Source organism: Cuculus canorus, chromosome 3, assembly GCF_017976375.1.
Source record: "Cuculus canorus isolate bCucCan1 chromosome 3, bCucCan1.pri, whole genome shotgun sequence".
Lineage (NCBI taxonomy): Eukaryota > Metazoa > Chordata > Aves > Cuculiformes > Cuculidae > Cuculus > Cuculus canorus.
The window spans coordinates 57,380,549-57,396,685 of NC_071403.1; the positions used below are offsets into that span (position 1 = coordinate 57,380,549).

The 16,137-nt window shown below is 43.1% G+C and overlaps 1 protein-coding gene across 1 annotated transcript in view; it reads right to left on the reverse strand.

Annotated features, from left to right (window-relative positions):
* PDE10A (phosphodiesterase 10A) overlaps nt 1–12,410 on the reverse strand; it is a 371,137-nt gene extending 358,727 nt beyond the window's left edge. The window contains exon 1 of the mRNA XM_009557722.2: nt 12,255–12,410. Coding sequence (XP_009556017.2) covers nt 12,255–12,345 — 91 coding nt within the window. The 5' untranslated portion in view covers nt 12,346–12,410. The remainder of the gene's footprint in view (nt 1–12,254) is intronic.
* Between the last annotated feature and the right edge of the window lie 3,727 nt (nt 12,411–16,137).

Consider the following 16,137-nt stretch of genomic DNA (forward strand, 5'->3'; position numbering starts at 1 on the left):
AGAGGAGGAAAACACAAAGTATCCTGCAGGAGAAATTAGAGGATCATTTTAGAGGGAAAAACTGAAAAGAAATAATCCAGCATGGAACACTACATATAAGGTGAAGGGAGCTGTAAAAGTTATGACATTCCCTGTTTGGAATCTTCTCCTGGATTTCCATTTTCAATAAATATGTGTAAAAACCTTCATTGTGTCTTTATTGTAAGGAGGCAAATTCAACTTCTGTTCCAAAAGCCATATTGAAACCCCCTCCCCTTTTCACCTTGTACCACAACCAGGAGCAAAAAGCTCCACTGGTCAAACAAAACTCTATAAAAAACTTGTACCACTATAGTCTTTGTAGCGTTCTCCTCAGTAACACTTATCCAAGAATCCAGGAACATTATCTTTCATGAATTCCTCTCCGTGACATCCAAAAGGAAAAAAAAAAAAAAACCCAAACAAAAACCCCCACACCAAACTCACCAGTAAATCCCTCTTCCTGATCACCAGGTATGTTTTGCTTCCTCTCCCCTAGATTTAGCAGGAAACAGAAAACAAACAAAAAAAAAACCCAACCATTTTAAAACAAGATTCCTTCATGGTAAACAAATGGTGCCTCTAAATATCCCCAGTAAGGTGGTTTAATGAGTGAATTACCTTTTCTTTCCTTTTTTTTTTTTTTGTAAGACAGAGACTTTTCACAGCAGAATAGAAGTACATTTAGTTTCTTTTAAAGAAAAGTATTTTCAAGCAGATAAAAGAAAGGATGATTAGACAAGAATTTCTATATGTCTAATATCATTGCTTCCAAAAGTACCAGCTTTTGGTTTTAGTAAAAGGAGATGAGATAGTAAATTTAGAGAAGAACAATAACCCTCAAAAGGTAGCACAGTGCAAAGACCACTTTACCACACCAGGATGAACCATCAGCTATTTCACATAAACTACCTGGTTTCATTCAAGCTGAGTCGTGACAAGCCTGCAAAGACTTGAACAGGCTCTATGTATTTGGAAACAGACGTCATTACTTTGAAGGTCACAAAATGCTATGTAAAACACTACATGGTTTGCCATGACTATCAACATAGCACAACAAGGTATGACATTTTGTCTGAGCTTTTTTGGTTTAGAAGTCTTGAAGCAAAACATTCTGGCCAAATCCTGCTCCAGTTTGACTTTGGATATTTTTCTCTCACCTACATGTTCCATTTCATCCTGCCATTTGAAGAGCAACATTATTGCAGAGCATAGATGCAGGTGACTATCACAGAGATAGGTAATTCTGAGGAAAAGGCATCAGAAAACTGCAAATAAAGAAGTAGTAAGGACTCAACAGACAAAACTTCCTCGCGCTTCTGCTCTTTTTGCAGGCCTAGCAAAAAAACTTCTCTGCCCTGTTTGCTGCTTCCCTTCCTTCAATATCATGGTTGTCTTCACAAGACTAGTAATAGTAATTTTGTGAAGTGCAGGAAAACACTTTGCACAAAACTGGCTTGCTGGACTACTAAGAAAGAGAAGAGATAAATAAAAGGGTATTTAAATGGAGAGAGATAAAGAAGAAAGAGTTTGATGACTTCAAATAAACGAAAAGCAAACTGCAAACCCATAAAATGAGCAATTTTAAAAATCCAGACCTATATGTGTGCACCAGATTTATTAGATGGCTGAGACCATGCAAGACAAGGTGCTTATTCAGTGCTCAAGTACAAGCCTGCCATCAGCTGAAGCTGCCTTTCGACATGACCTCATTGTAAAAACATTACCCTCGATCACAGTGGGCCTTGAAAACTGCATAGTAGCTATTAGGTATATTTGCATCTGTGTCTTTAAAAAAATGAGAAGGGAGATACCTGGGGACTTGTGGGGCGAGAAGTAAAAAAGCATGTTTGAACAGATGATCTTTACAGTCGTCCCCTCCTGCTGCTAGAAGCTTCCCACTCAGCTTCTGCTCCTATTTGTTCATCTTTCTCTGGCAAGAACTACTCTTAACTCTGTTAATTTTCCTTTTTGTGGGTTAATGTTGAGTAACGCACTTGCAATTGCCCACAACTAATACATTTCCAGTGATTGACTTTACTGCGCTCCCGGCAGTAAGTAGGGCATATTTCTTGAACCAGGGTCATTTTAAGGGATTCCAGAAAGTACCTTCAGACATTTCATGGATTCACTTAAGCAGCTACTTTCTTGGTTCCATGCAGGATTTTGAGCAGGAGACAATATCTTCAAAGGGAGGTCACTATCCCCTAGAATATTAAGTGAGAACCATTTCAAGAGTTTGAACAAAGCATGAAGCATGACCTTTTTTCATTTATTTATTTAAGGCTAAACTTGGCAGATATGAAAATATCCAACTGTAGTTAGACAGTCATGATCTCAGCCTCTGGCTGTGCAAAGACATCTTAAATCTGTAGGTTCTGTGCAGATCCAGGGGATTTTTGCCAAAATGTTTCCCGAATAAAATGAAACATTCCTTCATGTTAAGCTTCAAATTTTTTTTCTTCTTCCTTCTTTCATAGCCTATTATAATCCCAAATTAAAAATATATAATGCTTTAGGATTAGCAGTGCTTATTCTGCAGTTTCCCAGCCAAAAATCATTGCTATCATTCTTTAATGATTTAAAAAAAAAGGTTGAGTGTCAGACATCATCTACCTTTAAAAACCAGTGAGGCACAGTCTGTTCCTGATTAGTCTTCATTTACCTGGGAATGATACAAGGAGAGGGCAAGAAGATGTAGTCCTACCGAGGAAAATCTAGGAAGCACCCAAGGCCTAGGTTGCAATTGCAGAATGAATGGTATCTGTCAGGAGCATCCTGTAAGAAGCTGCATACTAGAAGCCACTTGTATTATTAGCTGCAAAGCCAAAGATGAAGGATTATCTAGATGCTTTGACCCTTAAAAACCCAATAAAAATGTTGTATACAGTATAACGACATTGGTCTCTTCATAGAGTGAATCTACCCTTTCCTTGGATGAATAGGCTTCTTCATTAATATCTTTACCAAAAATGCACGTGCAGCATTAGCAGAAGTGTACATTTAAGTTTCTTCACAAGTACTAGCTACCACCGGTCAGGACTGTGGCTTTGTATTTCACAGAGTGGAGAAGAAAAGACCTGTAGCTTTCTCCCTACCTATGCAGACTAACTGCCATTGGCAGAGGAAGATGTGTACGTACGTCACAGTTATCTCCCTGTGTAGTTTTAAATCTTTGGAGCTATATGCTGCCATTGTTGATGTGCAAACTGTAGGCCTTTCATCCAGGCACACGCTTATGTCTTGTGCCCCTTCAACTCCCTGCCCAAATCTCAGCATGTGGTTCTTGCATACAGTGCTGGAATCCCACATACTTTCAAACTTCCTCATGCTAAGGTAAGCATATACAGTTTGAAACTAAAAGACTATGCAAGTCAAAAGACAAGTGATATAATAATGACAAATGTTCAACTAGGATTTTGTGCAGAAAAGTAATTGATCTTAAAAATTGACCTGTTCCAGGTGCCATGACCAGAACCCAATGCAATCCACATGATTTACCTCAAAACCATTCATGGGCCACAGCACCGTATTCTGGAATCAAAAGGACCATTGCAAGAAAATGCTGCAGTTCACCATATACTGTAAAGATAACAAAACAAAACAAAATATCCACCAACATCCTCAAAACACTGAAGGCAAGGGCCTTGAGTTAACCAATGCAAAAATTGGCCTGTGCAACACTTCTTGCGTTTCTAAGAAGATAATGACCTTCACAAGAAGTCAAGCCTTCGTTATGCTGAGGAAGAGCAGCAGAGCAGAGAGAACTGTTCACAGCTCCTTCCACACAACTGAAGATGCTTTTCATGTCCTGCATGCACGTTCACCTGTTAGTTACCACTGCACAGACAAGCCATGATGAAACTTTGTGAGCCCTCTTTTTAGTTTGTCCTTGAAAGAGACTAGAAGCTCTCAAGCAGTCTTATATAGATGGCAAAAAAACAGCTGAAAAGCAGGAGGAAGGTCACTTACTCAATTGTTTCTTGAGGTGTGAGTGCTCCTAGTCTCATTTCTGGCAAGGTCGCACAAAGTTGAAGACCCCACTAACTTATTTAACTTATTTCTAAAAGACGACCGGAGAACATGCATGGGCAGTTAAAACAGAGACCTACGATTTGATCTTATTCATTTGCAGTCCTTAGTTACAAAACATAACATTAGAAAGTGATTAACAATATACAGAGCAGATCTGCAAATCTGAATAATAATTATAGACAGCATAAGCCCATCTTGGCTGTTTCCATGCTAAAGGAAATATGACAGAAAAATAATGCAGGTGAATAGAGACTAAAAGTGAAAAATAAATCAGACTTTCAATGTGCAAGGTAACCTGATCACAAACAGAACAGAACAGTCAATTTGCTTATCTTGCATAGATATTAATTTGTTATGCTAATCTAAGAGCTACATAAAGATTAAGACAATTGCATTAAAATGATTATGAAAAAGGGCTATTCCTTAAGACAGTTTTCTTCTGATACTTAGCCTATGCTCATGCAGAGGTTGCCTTCTCCAGGTGCTTTGACCTCTTTGCTCTGTCATTTTTCTACCTTCCTCTCTAAACTTAAGTAAGCCTTCCCTCAAAGGCTGGACATCTATCAGCACTTTCCAAGTAACATCTGAGGATCACCTTTGTTTCCTCTCTCATTTCTCATAATTCCCATTTAATATTGCTGCCACGCATGACTCCTCCACCTCTGATCCATATTGCACTTGTTTTTATTTGCAATTATCCTGCATTATGTTTGGTCTCAATACTAACTGAAAAACAACGCAAGAATCAATCTATTACCAACTGCTCCTCAGCTGAGATATGGGACTCAACTGGAATACAAAGTAGATGGCTTTAATACAGCTTGACACCCAAAATACAGATGCTTCTTCCACATGTTAGCAGACATGCTAGGAATGAGCTTAGAAAGACAAGCTCAATTGCCCAATGTGCGGCCACACCTTAAATCTCAACATTAACCATCACACTGTGACTGAAGCAATAAACACAAAATGACTGTATTCTAGCCCATCAAACCCAGACAGGGTCCCTCTTCTCCAGCATAAAGCCACAACTGTTGCTCACTGAGTTGCCAAGGTTTCTGCGTTATCACCAGTAACTTAAAAACAGGATTGTACACAAATAGTACAAAAAACTTTGTCACAGGATGAAAACGCAAAGTGACTTTATTAATTAAAAAAGGCTTCATTAGACATTATTACAGTTTCTGGTTTTGCATATTAACAACACAATGCCTTTAAAAAACAAATGCATCTGCAGTTTCATGTTGCTTGGCTTGTGCAACTCCCCTCCTTTCCCATATAGAAGCACTGGACTCAGATATGTTCAGAAACCATGGCAAGGTGGTATCATCAATAAAACAGAGTCTTCTTGCCAACACTACGTGGTCAGGTGAATGTGAACAACTTAACAGGGAGACCAGGACTCTCCCTTATGCACAAGGGAAGATACCCATTCCTAAATTCACCAGGAATAGAGAAGCTGTTTCATTGTTTCATTTAATTATTTATTTGCAGAAGAAGGATAGTGGCTAAGGCAAAAAAAAAAAAAAAAAAAAAAAACCACCACATTTTCAGTAAACCTAGGAGATTCACACAGATTTTCATTCTACTAGAAATTAAATAATTAAATGAAACTTGCAGTTTCTACATTTTTAATTTAACTTCTTTTATAACCCGCTCACCTTTATAACTGTCCTCCCTATTTAGCTTCTATTAGTTTTAGAAGGTATCCTAAATCAAGAGCCTTTCTTCTCTGTTAACCAGGGTCTTCATGAACCAGGCAGCACCTTTACAAGTGAGGGGAACACCTGAGGCCAGGTGATGGACGAGCTCCCCAAAGCCTAGTCCCAGTCCCCTCTCTGGCAGACCACTCAGACCCACTGTAAAGTTAGGGGAATGTCTCCATCGAAGATCTTTTTCAGAGCCACTCTTTTCCCATTGATTCTCTAGGTAGGGAGACAGCAACCACCGGGTGCTGCAGAACTTGAATCCATTTAACAGCAGTCACTACCTTGAGTTAACACTTCCTGGTACACTGGAGTATCACGGTCTGCAGGTTGGGGCCAGCCAGGAGGATGGACTAACAAATATCTTGCACTCACAGGCAGACAAAAGTGGAGCTACAGCACCGTCATCATGGTAACTATTCTACAACTTCATGGAACCTAAAGCAGAGTCACAAATAGTTATCACAAAGCTTCAAGAGATGCTTTTCCTGGAAATACTGGGTATTTTATCGAAGTCCCATTTCTAACAGTCACTCAGAAGACTTCTCCACTGTTTTCCATTGAAATTTCAATTCCTGAGTCACTAGGCGTCTTTATAGCATTACTGTACATGCTACACGGCCAGCATAGCTGAAATATCTAAGTGCCCACAAATAATTAAAAAGTCATCTCCATTTTTAAAATGTTTAGATAAATTTATTTATAGAGCAAGTCAGTAATTCACCCGAAGTCACACTTTCCAACCAAAGTAAGTATGTCAACTACTTTAAATATCACCCCTTTCCCTACCTCATGTCTGCCTCATGACGTCAGTTGGGATAGCTTTTTCCCCCTAGAATTCAGATAGTGACCTCACATCTTGCTAGCAGCAGCTAAAGACCAAGGTGTACTGGGTAGTACCGCACTGCTGAACAGAGAAGTCCTCTCCTACCTGGAAACACCGACTCAGCAAATCACTTAGGCATTAGCCTTTGTATTTCACTTCAGCCGAGGCTCATAAACTTCTACCTAGCCACACACTAACATACCTTTCTGAAACAAATGTAAAACAAAGCTCCTCAACAGTCTTTACGAGACAGTGGCTAGGAAGGTCAGCAAGTCACCTGAGAAAGACGTTTTCTTCCAGGGAGCTCTTAAATCAGTTTCACAGTATATATACCTTTTCCCCACTCTCTCTTCCCAAGCATTTTGAGTTTTCCTTAATGTTAGATCTTTCCATCATTCTCAGTTTGCAGCTTCACATACAATGAAGTGGCTTGGTAAAACTGTCTTCCTTTTCAGCATGTTGAATATGATCCTCTGAAACCAAAAGTTAGATCCCATCTACCATCCACAGCATCTGGAAGGCAGATCCTGGACTGTCTCAGGAGAAAGAGATCAAAAATCAAAACATAACACAGGAAACTATCAGTAACCATTGAGCTAATCAGCATGATTTCTTTTCCATTAACAACACCCTTAAAAAGCTATGTCTGTGTTTCTTCTTTTTTTTCTTTTTTGGTGACACAAACTTTTTCCTCCGAACAGAGTCAAAAGGATCACCTTTTTCTGTGCTATTACAGTATCACCACAAAACCCAACCTGTAAAATAATTCCCTTCCCTTTCGTATGACCTCACAAATGCATGTCTCTGCCACTAAACACCTTAACTCCAAGTAGCCAGATCTTCCAGAGTGGGATCAAGAGACAGAGAGGGCTTGTTTTTTTCAGGGATTGAAAGCTAAGTGGAAAGAAAACAGTGGCCAGGATACAAAGGATGGTGACAAGTAAATATGGGAGAAACTGAAGCCTCCCAATTGCACACAAAAGGGAACAACTGCTTTGCTTTTTCACCTGTGTCAGAGAAATATGAAGATCAACAAGCGTGCAGAGCTCAAAGAAATACCAATGTCACCTGAACGATAAAATAACAAAGGGAGTAAAGGCTGTAACTTTAATTGTTATTGATGAAGACTAAGTACATGGGGGAAACCATAATGCAGAAGTTCGGTTCAATTCTGATTTCCATTACATCAACATAAGCCTTGAATAACAGGACAGAACTTGGTCTCCTGTGTCTGATGATCCAAAATTAAGATTTAATAATAATCAATAAGGTAATACCAAAGTTCAAGACAAATGTGACTGCTAAGCACTCACACAAATTGTATAGTATTAGTCAGAGAGAATAGTTTAGTATTAACTGCTCCCCTTAGTAATTACTAGGGAAGTGTCCTTTGCATAGAAGTGACCCTCAAGAGGGCTTTCAGTAATAATAACTAAGACCCTTAAAATCCTACAAACACTTCCTTATGCACATGGTTTAACTTGTATGTACGTGGCCAGTCTCACCAAATTCACAGAGAGTAATCACAACTTAGAAGTTACCCTTGGGCAGACAGGAGTTCAACTTTGCCTATGGAAGAGTTTTGCAACAGTTGTCTCTTTAGAAACCAGTTTTGTAAAGCACAGAAAACTCTCAACTGTCACTCATATTTGTGACAATGGAGACCATTCAGCACTAAACAACTGGACCACAGGGGAGGTGGAAGAAGAAATGCATTTATTTTAGTTCATACGCAATCCAAATAGAGAAAGAGCTGCCCAAAGAGAATTTACAGATCCCTCCTCCCCTGAATCCATCGTGCTCAAAAATCTCTGCAAGAAAATTCCTTTAATACTGTAATATACTATATCCAGGATATATCCATACTATATAATACTGTATTATACTATATTGTGAGCAGCAACAGTGAATGACCAAGGCACAATTTCATATCAAATTTGGTCCAGAGAAGTGTCCATATTTTATTTGTGTGTTTTTAAATAGACAATCTCAATTTTTACATCTTCCGAAGTAGCTTTCAACACATTCATAGAAAACAGCAATTCACAGAAAACAGGATCTTTCAGTTTTTTTGTGCTACAATGTTGAGCAAATGGGTTATCACCAGAAGGGAAGACCTCTGTTTCAAATGCTGCTGAAAAATATCTTTGCCATTTGACTTGCACTGAAGCCTGGAAGATCTGGTCAAAAGGCAGAAGTCATCTGATGATATACAGTTGTCTATATCCATGCTAGATATTTGGACTACCTTTATATTCAGTTGGCAGAAACAGCACTTCTCAGATCTGATTCTGCTGACTAAATGTAGACTTCCACTTCAGGAAGAGATTAATTGCTCCCTAGAAATGTTCTGCTTCCTGACTATAAAAGGAGTCCAGGGAGCTGCGTTTCAACAGACAAATTCGACCTTCTCCATGGTGGGTATCACACCAAAAACACACATCAGATTTCTTTGGTAAGACCCTATCAATCTTCCCTGAAGTCTCTGCCATTTAGGCAGGTACAAGCAAACCCTAGGCTCCATGCACAGTGAATGGGAAGAAAGGGGCACCTCTGAGAAGCAATTCATCCTACTATAAAAATCTGAATTCTCTCTGGAAATGCCACTTTGTCTCCACAGATTATGGGAATGAACCTTAGGAGCTAACCTTTCACTACTGTGAAGCAGTGAAGTGCCTTGAGTTAGACAGACAGGTTCAGGCTCTCACTGTTGAGAAGGTGGGAGATGCCGAGTGCTCTCATCACATATCTCCTCTCCAGACCAGTGAGTCTTAAAATATCAGACCCCATAATAAAAGGTGAGGTTACAGCATGGATTACAGTCCTTCATAAAATACTTTGAAGGAGAGTAAAAACACAACCACACCGGTGAAGTCTAAAAAATCTCTATCGTGGCCTACATAGTGCCTGTCCACCCACAGCTTTGCCAAGTGAGAATAAACAAGAGCTGAATGAAACTCCACAAGCGCACACTTCCGTTGGCCAAATATCCAACGCAGTCTGAAGCAGCTAAGAATTAGTCTGTATTCTCCTAAGATTTAAAAACAGATGTGCAGACCCTCGAAAGGGTCTGAGATTCATCTGTTAGCAATGCATGGCCTCAGATGACCAGGTGAGATGGAGACATAAGATGGCAGACACAGATCCAGGGTCTCGCGCACTCACATTTCTGCCACCAAAAGAAGTCACCTCATTAGCTGAGGACAGCAGGGCTTCTGCATTTGACTTCTGCAGGAACACAGGATTTGGCAGCCTCCAGAAATCCGAGCTCTCTATTTTTCTTCCCTTCATTTACTAATGCCCATTTCCCCTTCCTCGCCTCCCTGCTCCCAACGCACACAGATTTTAATGCTAAAACTCAAGAGTTACATGGCTTTTCCATACTTCTTGACAAATATTATACACTCTCCCTCCAAACTAGCAAGTATGCCTTGCCCACAGAGGTACTAAACCTGTTGTAAGAGAGCAGTGCTTCATAGTGAAATACTTCAGATTAATCCAAAGAAATTTACCTGGACATGTCATGCCTTAAGAAAACTCCACATCCACTACTTCACACAAAAAATACACTCCCTACAACATTGTGATACATTGCACACACACTTATTGGTTTCTACAGTTACGTAGTCACAGACAATGTAATTAACAAGCAACATTCCTTCCAGTAAAATAAGGGGAAGAAAATAAATAGAAGGAAAGTTTACAAAAATAAATTTAAGCTCAGAAATAAAGCTACATTTTTCATTTAATTTCATTATTTACTGTGTCAAAACAACACAAGACTGGACTACTGAGGTGCAAGCAGAGGTTTTAAATCAGTTTGATTTACAAAATACCTTGTGTCCCCTTACCAGGAAAATGATACCTTACTTGCTCTCTTTAAAGCCACACCAATGCTTCACTAAATTTTTTTTCACTTTCCATTTCATTCATTTTGTACACCCTGAAATCAAGAAAAAACAATCCTGTTTTAAAGTTATATTTTGCTTTCTGTTTCTTATTACATAACCAGAAGTGTTATAGGAAACACTATTGTGGAGTTTTAAAAAAAAAAGAATTAAAAAAAAAAAAAAACGAAAACCAGGCACACAACACTGCATCACAATACTGTGTAAGCTGCTCCTACAGCCACTATTGGCATACATTTAAACTAAAATTACAAGTAATCTACAGCCAACTTCCAGGTCTATGCTGAATGCCTTTTCTGTGTTTAACCTCCTCCACTGCTGACAAAGAGGTAAGATTTTCCAGGTTAGTAACAGCAAAATTCCACACTGCAAAAACATTGAATGCTGTCATGAAAATAAAGTCATTCACAGGGTCTGAAAATGTCCCTCCCATGTCAAGATTGGTCTTAAGCAGAGAAATTATAAGAAAATATGAACATGGATGTTACTTTCTTGTGAGAGAGCCAAGCAATTTAAAACCAACCACCACATAAACCCTAAACCAAATCTTCTGAGAGAGACGTTGAATCACACTGAGAGCTCCTTTCTAATGAAACCAGAAGAGCACACCAGCCACTGTGAGGGACACATTTCCTTGAAAAAGACAAACACATTCATGGTGGTGCATGAATTTCATGATCTGGATGACTTGTCACATTATGATCCTTCGTATCCTTTACAAAAAGGGCCACAGACTCCATGTTGGAGAACACACTCATTCCATCCCTCTCTGCTCTGTCTACTCCTGCCCAGGCAAAAGCACCACATTTCTAAATTCAAGCAGGCACAGAGACATATTCACATCATCATCTGAACCCACCATACACCCACTACAGCCTCCAGAGCAATTTGCAACAGCCTGAAACACTGTTCTGAATCCAACTGGTATTTTCCTCTCCTCTCTGCATCACAGCCACAAGCCCAAAGCCATGCAGCTCAGCTTGGTTCATCTGGGCCCACTTAGTTAAAATAAATACAAAGGAAGGGAACCCACTGGGCTGGCTGAACAACAACAAGAAATTTGGCTGCAGAACTCCCTCACACTTGTGTGCATAGATGATTTTACACCACTCGGTTGCTACATTGATATTATCTTGTCAAAAAGTACCGAGCAGCTTTTACTACAAATATTTGGATCTCGAAAATTACAGCAAAGCACCAAGGCTGAGGAAAAACCAACTTTAGCTGGATGCAAAGTGCACTGCAAGTGCAGCATTTGAAGCTTCAGCATGACGCAACCAAAATCGTACCAGGGACGGGGGCTTGCTGAAGGAAACTGGACCCACGCAAAACCACAACATATATATTAGGTAACTATAGCTCATTCATTGCCCAAGCTAGGAGCGCCCTGCAAGCACAGATTTACACAAGCTACAAATGAACAAGGCAGTGTGGCTATGCCCATCCCAGTAACCAAACTGCAGTGGGGAAGGGAGCCTGGACCACTAGGCAGACCCTATGCCCCATCCCACTACCCTCCCACACCTTCTTCTCTCTCCCCTTCCCCTTGCCCCACTCCTCAACCCTTCCCCTCTCAGAGGTTCAGTGTCAGTGCAGTGGGAACAGCCCTGCAGTTTCAAGCCCGGTGGTGGGAGCAGCCTGGCCTAAGCACCAGTCACCCCAGTGTCGGTGGGCTGCGGGAGGCCAGCCAGGATGATGTACCCCTGCGGTGGGCTCCCGTCTGCGAACCGCCAGGCCACCTGCAGGCCTCCGCCGCCCTACTTTGCTCCTCGCCGGCCCCAAAGCAGGCTCTGGGGTCCTCAGTGGGGAGCCGAGCTCCGCCACCCTCCAGGGCTTTGCGTTTCTTCGACATCTGGTCGGTGTTTGGGAGTTGAGTTTCTCCTCTCTCTCTCTCTCCGGGGAGATGAGTGTATGTGGAGAGAGAGGGAGAGTGTGAGGGAGAGAGACACAGGGAGGGAGAGAGAGAGATTGAAAGAAATCGCTGCTTAAAGAGAGGGGAAGAGACTTTGGAGTGGCTGGAGAGCAAGTAGGAGGCAGGGACTAAGTGGAGAAATCCTACAAATCACAATCCCATCAATTCAGCCCCACATCTAAGGGGGCTTGTTGAGGTATCCCCCTTCCTTGCCCATTCATCCGAGTGTGTGAGTGAAAATTAAAGAGAGAGGCAATAGCCTTCTGTTGTTTTTCCAAACGTTAGCAGGTGGTGCTTTTTTTTATTGGGGGGGGGGGGGGGGTGGAAGAAGGGAGCCGATTGATATTATTTTACCCTGCTGGGATTCCTTCTGGATAAAAAAAGAAAGAAAAAAAAAAAGGTAAAAGCTGAATGGATGGGGAGGTGGAGTGCAGGGGGGTGGGGTGGGAGGAATGAGAGGATTAAAAAGAAAACCAGGAGCAGAGAAGGAAGGATGACAAGAGTCTGCAGGTGCAGGGAGGCTAAATTCCCTGCAGGGGTCATGTGCTGTGGGAGCCGGGGATCCTCGGCTCCCCGGAGACAAGGGGCTCGGCGGGGGCTGCGGTCACCCTGCCCGGCACCTGCGGGAGCGGCGGCGGAGCGGGGCTGCGCTGGCAGCCGGCTGCGAACGGACACCGGGAACTCGCACCTTGCAAACTCCGCCGTCAAGTCGGTACCCCCGCAATCGGTCGGTCTTCCTCGCTCCCTCTTTAACCCTTTCGGTCCTGGGTGCGGGATGCGCCGCTCCCTCGGGAGTCCCGGCTCGTCCCCCCCCACCTCGCCACCTGTGCCCCCTTTCCTGGCGGACCTCGAGGCTCGCTAGCGGGTATTTATTCCCGGGTGGGGGAGGGGGCGAGGACACAACTTACCCTCCAAACTATGCACAAGCTCGTCTCTGCTTTCCCCTTCAGATCAACTTTAAAGAGCAGATTCTCAGTCCGGGAGGCAAAGAGGCAGGGGAGGAAGAGGGGAAATGGTTTAGGAATAGCGGCTGCCAAGTGGGTGAAGTTCAGGGCACAATCCCGGCTCTTCCACGCTCCAGCAGCCCAGCATCTTCCCGGGGTCTGGAAAACAAGGTGTTCAACAAGTCTTCCTTGTTACCCGAAATTGATTGATGATGGCTTTCCCGCCGGGCTGTATTTAACAAAACGATGCAGAGAGCTACTCTGACGAGCAGGAAATTTTAGTGGAGCTTGCGATAGAGCTGCAGCTTTAAGTTCTCTATTTCTGTCTATGTACATACGTACAAACACACATACACATGCACACCTGTGTATGTGGGCATGTATAGATAAATAAAAAGCAATAACTCTAGCAATACAATGTTGGGTCCACAGGATCTTAGAAAAGCCTGCCTGTCGGCTGCGTGGAAGTTAAAGAGTTTTTCTTAAGCAAAAGGGGCTGATGCTTGGACACATCTCACGTCCAACAGGAGGCAATGACGTCTGTAGCTTCATTGCTATAACAGCACCAAGGCTGCAATTGCCATTCACTGAAATGATAAGGGGCGCTCAGACGTAAGCAGTCTGGACCTCTAGCAAGAGACTGAAGCGAAGACTATTTTTCCCTTCCCAAAACAAATAATAATGCTAAAAAACACCTAAGGAAAGAGACCGGGGCGCAGGGAAAGGAATCTAGGTCTTGCAGTCACACGCTTCTGCAACATGATCCGCTAGCTCCAGAAACATTTATTTTTTGCAGCTGACTTGACTTTGGGAAATTTCAATCTATTATGATTACTCGGGCAGGGGGAGGGGAGAGATTTTTTTTTTTTCCCTTAATTATTTGTGTCTCTCTTAAAGCAGGCATTGATGAAAGCCGAGTACAAGTGCCCCCCCCCCCCCCATCTTTCCAAATATATTTCGCCTCGGGTACATGCTGAAGTGTTTGTGGTGTATGGCTAGGTCTTCTTAAGTAGCAATTTCTTGCTGAGTGGGCTGCTATGACTGCCTTCCCTTTCCCCACCCCGCCAGCACTGGAAGGTGCTTACAATGGAAAGAAAAATAAAAGAAAGCCAGTGCAAAGCAGCCGGGTCCTTTCCATGCGGGGTCACCCTCCCAGTGCCACGGTTTTGACCGCATATGGGGAGCGCTGCCGCTCTCCGCAGCCCTGCCAATCCCCGCGGGCGCTATGAACGCCGGCGGGGGGCCCTTCCCCGCCCCTCCCGTGCGCCACTGTCCTAGAAATGACAACCCGAGTGTTGGGTAACCTCTCCCGCCGCCTAAGCTGCTGCGGGCACGCCGGCACCGCGCTCCCGTGTCGGGCAGCGCGCCCGGCTCCGCCGCGGGGGTGGAGATGGAGCGCAGCGCCTCGCCCGGCTGCTCCAGCCCACGCGTGTCCTCGCTGCCGCCGCTAGGCGGGGAGAAAAAACAGAGCAACCCCTTCTCCTCGCCTTGCCTCCGCCGGAGAGGAGGGGCGTGGGAGGCGTGGGAGGCCTCCGGGGATGCCAGGACGGCTTCCACAGGATGGTGCGGGAGCTGCAGATGCGGCTTGCAGCGGGCGCAGAACGGGCGCTGCAAGAACAAGAAGTGTCTGTTCCTTCCAAGCACCACCTGACCTCCGTGGGGTGTCCTGGCAGGGACCTGCAGTGCAGGGTATCCCAAAGCGGCAGCCTGGCACCCAGGCGTGCCTTTGTTCTGCTGCCAAGCCATAGAATCATGGAATCACTATGTTGGAAAAGACCTTTGAGATCATCAAGCTCAACCGCACCTGCCCGCTATTAAATCATATTCCTAAGCATTTCATCTACCTGTCTTTTAAATACTTCCAGGGATGGAAACTCAACCACCTCCCTGCGCAGCCTCTGCCAGTGTCCGATTACCCTTTTGGTGAAAAAATTTTTCCTAATGTCCAATCTGAACCTCCCCTGGCACAACTTGAGGCCATTCAGGGTTCTGCAGTGCTGAGTAGCTGAGGTGGCCACCTTCAACCAGCTTGTGTGGCCAGGTCAATTTTTTGAGGTGCCTTGTGATAGCTACTTTTTTCTCTGTTCATCTCCAGTCCCACGCTTAGTGTCCAGATTTTTCTTTCTGCATCCTTCCAGGTCCAGGGCACAGCTTGTTCAGCCTCCAAACGATTACACGCAGTAAGTGGTTACTTGCCCAAACCATTAAGCCACTTCTTTGCTGGAACAATTTTAGATACTGGTGATGTAAGTGGTATCACTGCAAGCCCGAATCAGGTCCACAGTCTGCTGGAAGCCCTTGCAAGGTAGCAGGTTCTTTCCCTTTTGAAAGTTTATATTGGTGAGAAGGGAAAGACAGCGAACAGGAGCGCCAAGCAGGGAAAGGAGGCATAACAACCCTCTTGCTAGCATGGATGTTCAATATGGCATTCCTGATGGCCTTTGATGTATCTGTTGTGATAATCTCCCACACACAGCTTTGGTAAAATTTGGCTGCAAAGTGAAGGAGGAAATTTTCAAATCATCTGCAGGAGATGCTTGCTTTCTCACAGAGTCTAATTTAGCAAGGTGTTTATTTTGGTGAATGATGTGTGAAGTTTTTCAGCACCTAGTAGCACATACCCTTCCTTAAGAGACATACTCTAAAAAATGTACGGGGAACAGGGCTGGAAATATTTGTCAAGCTTGAGGGGCAATCCTATGCTATGTTGTATTTCATTTTATCTTAAATACTACACTTCTAAATCTAATTTTTTTCACTCATTCATCACACAGAATTCACAATGTAT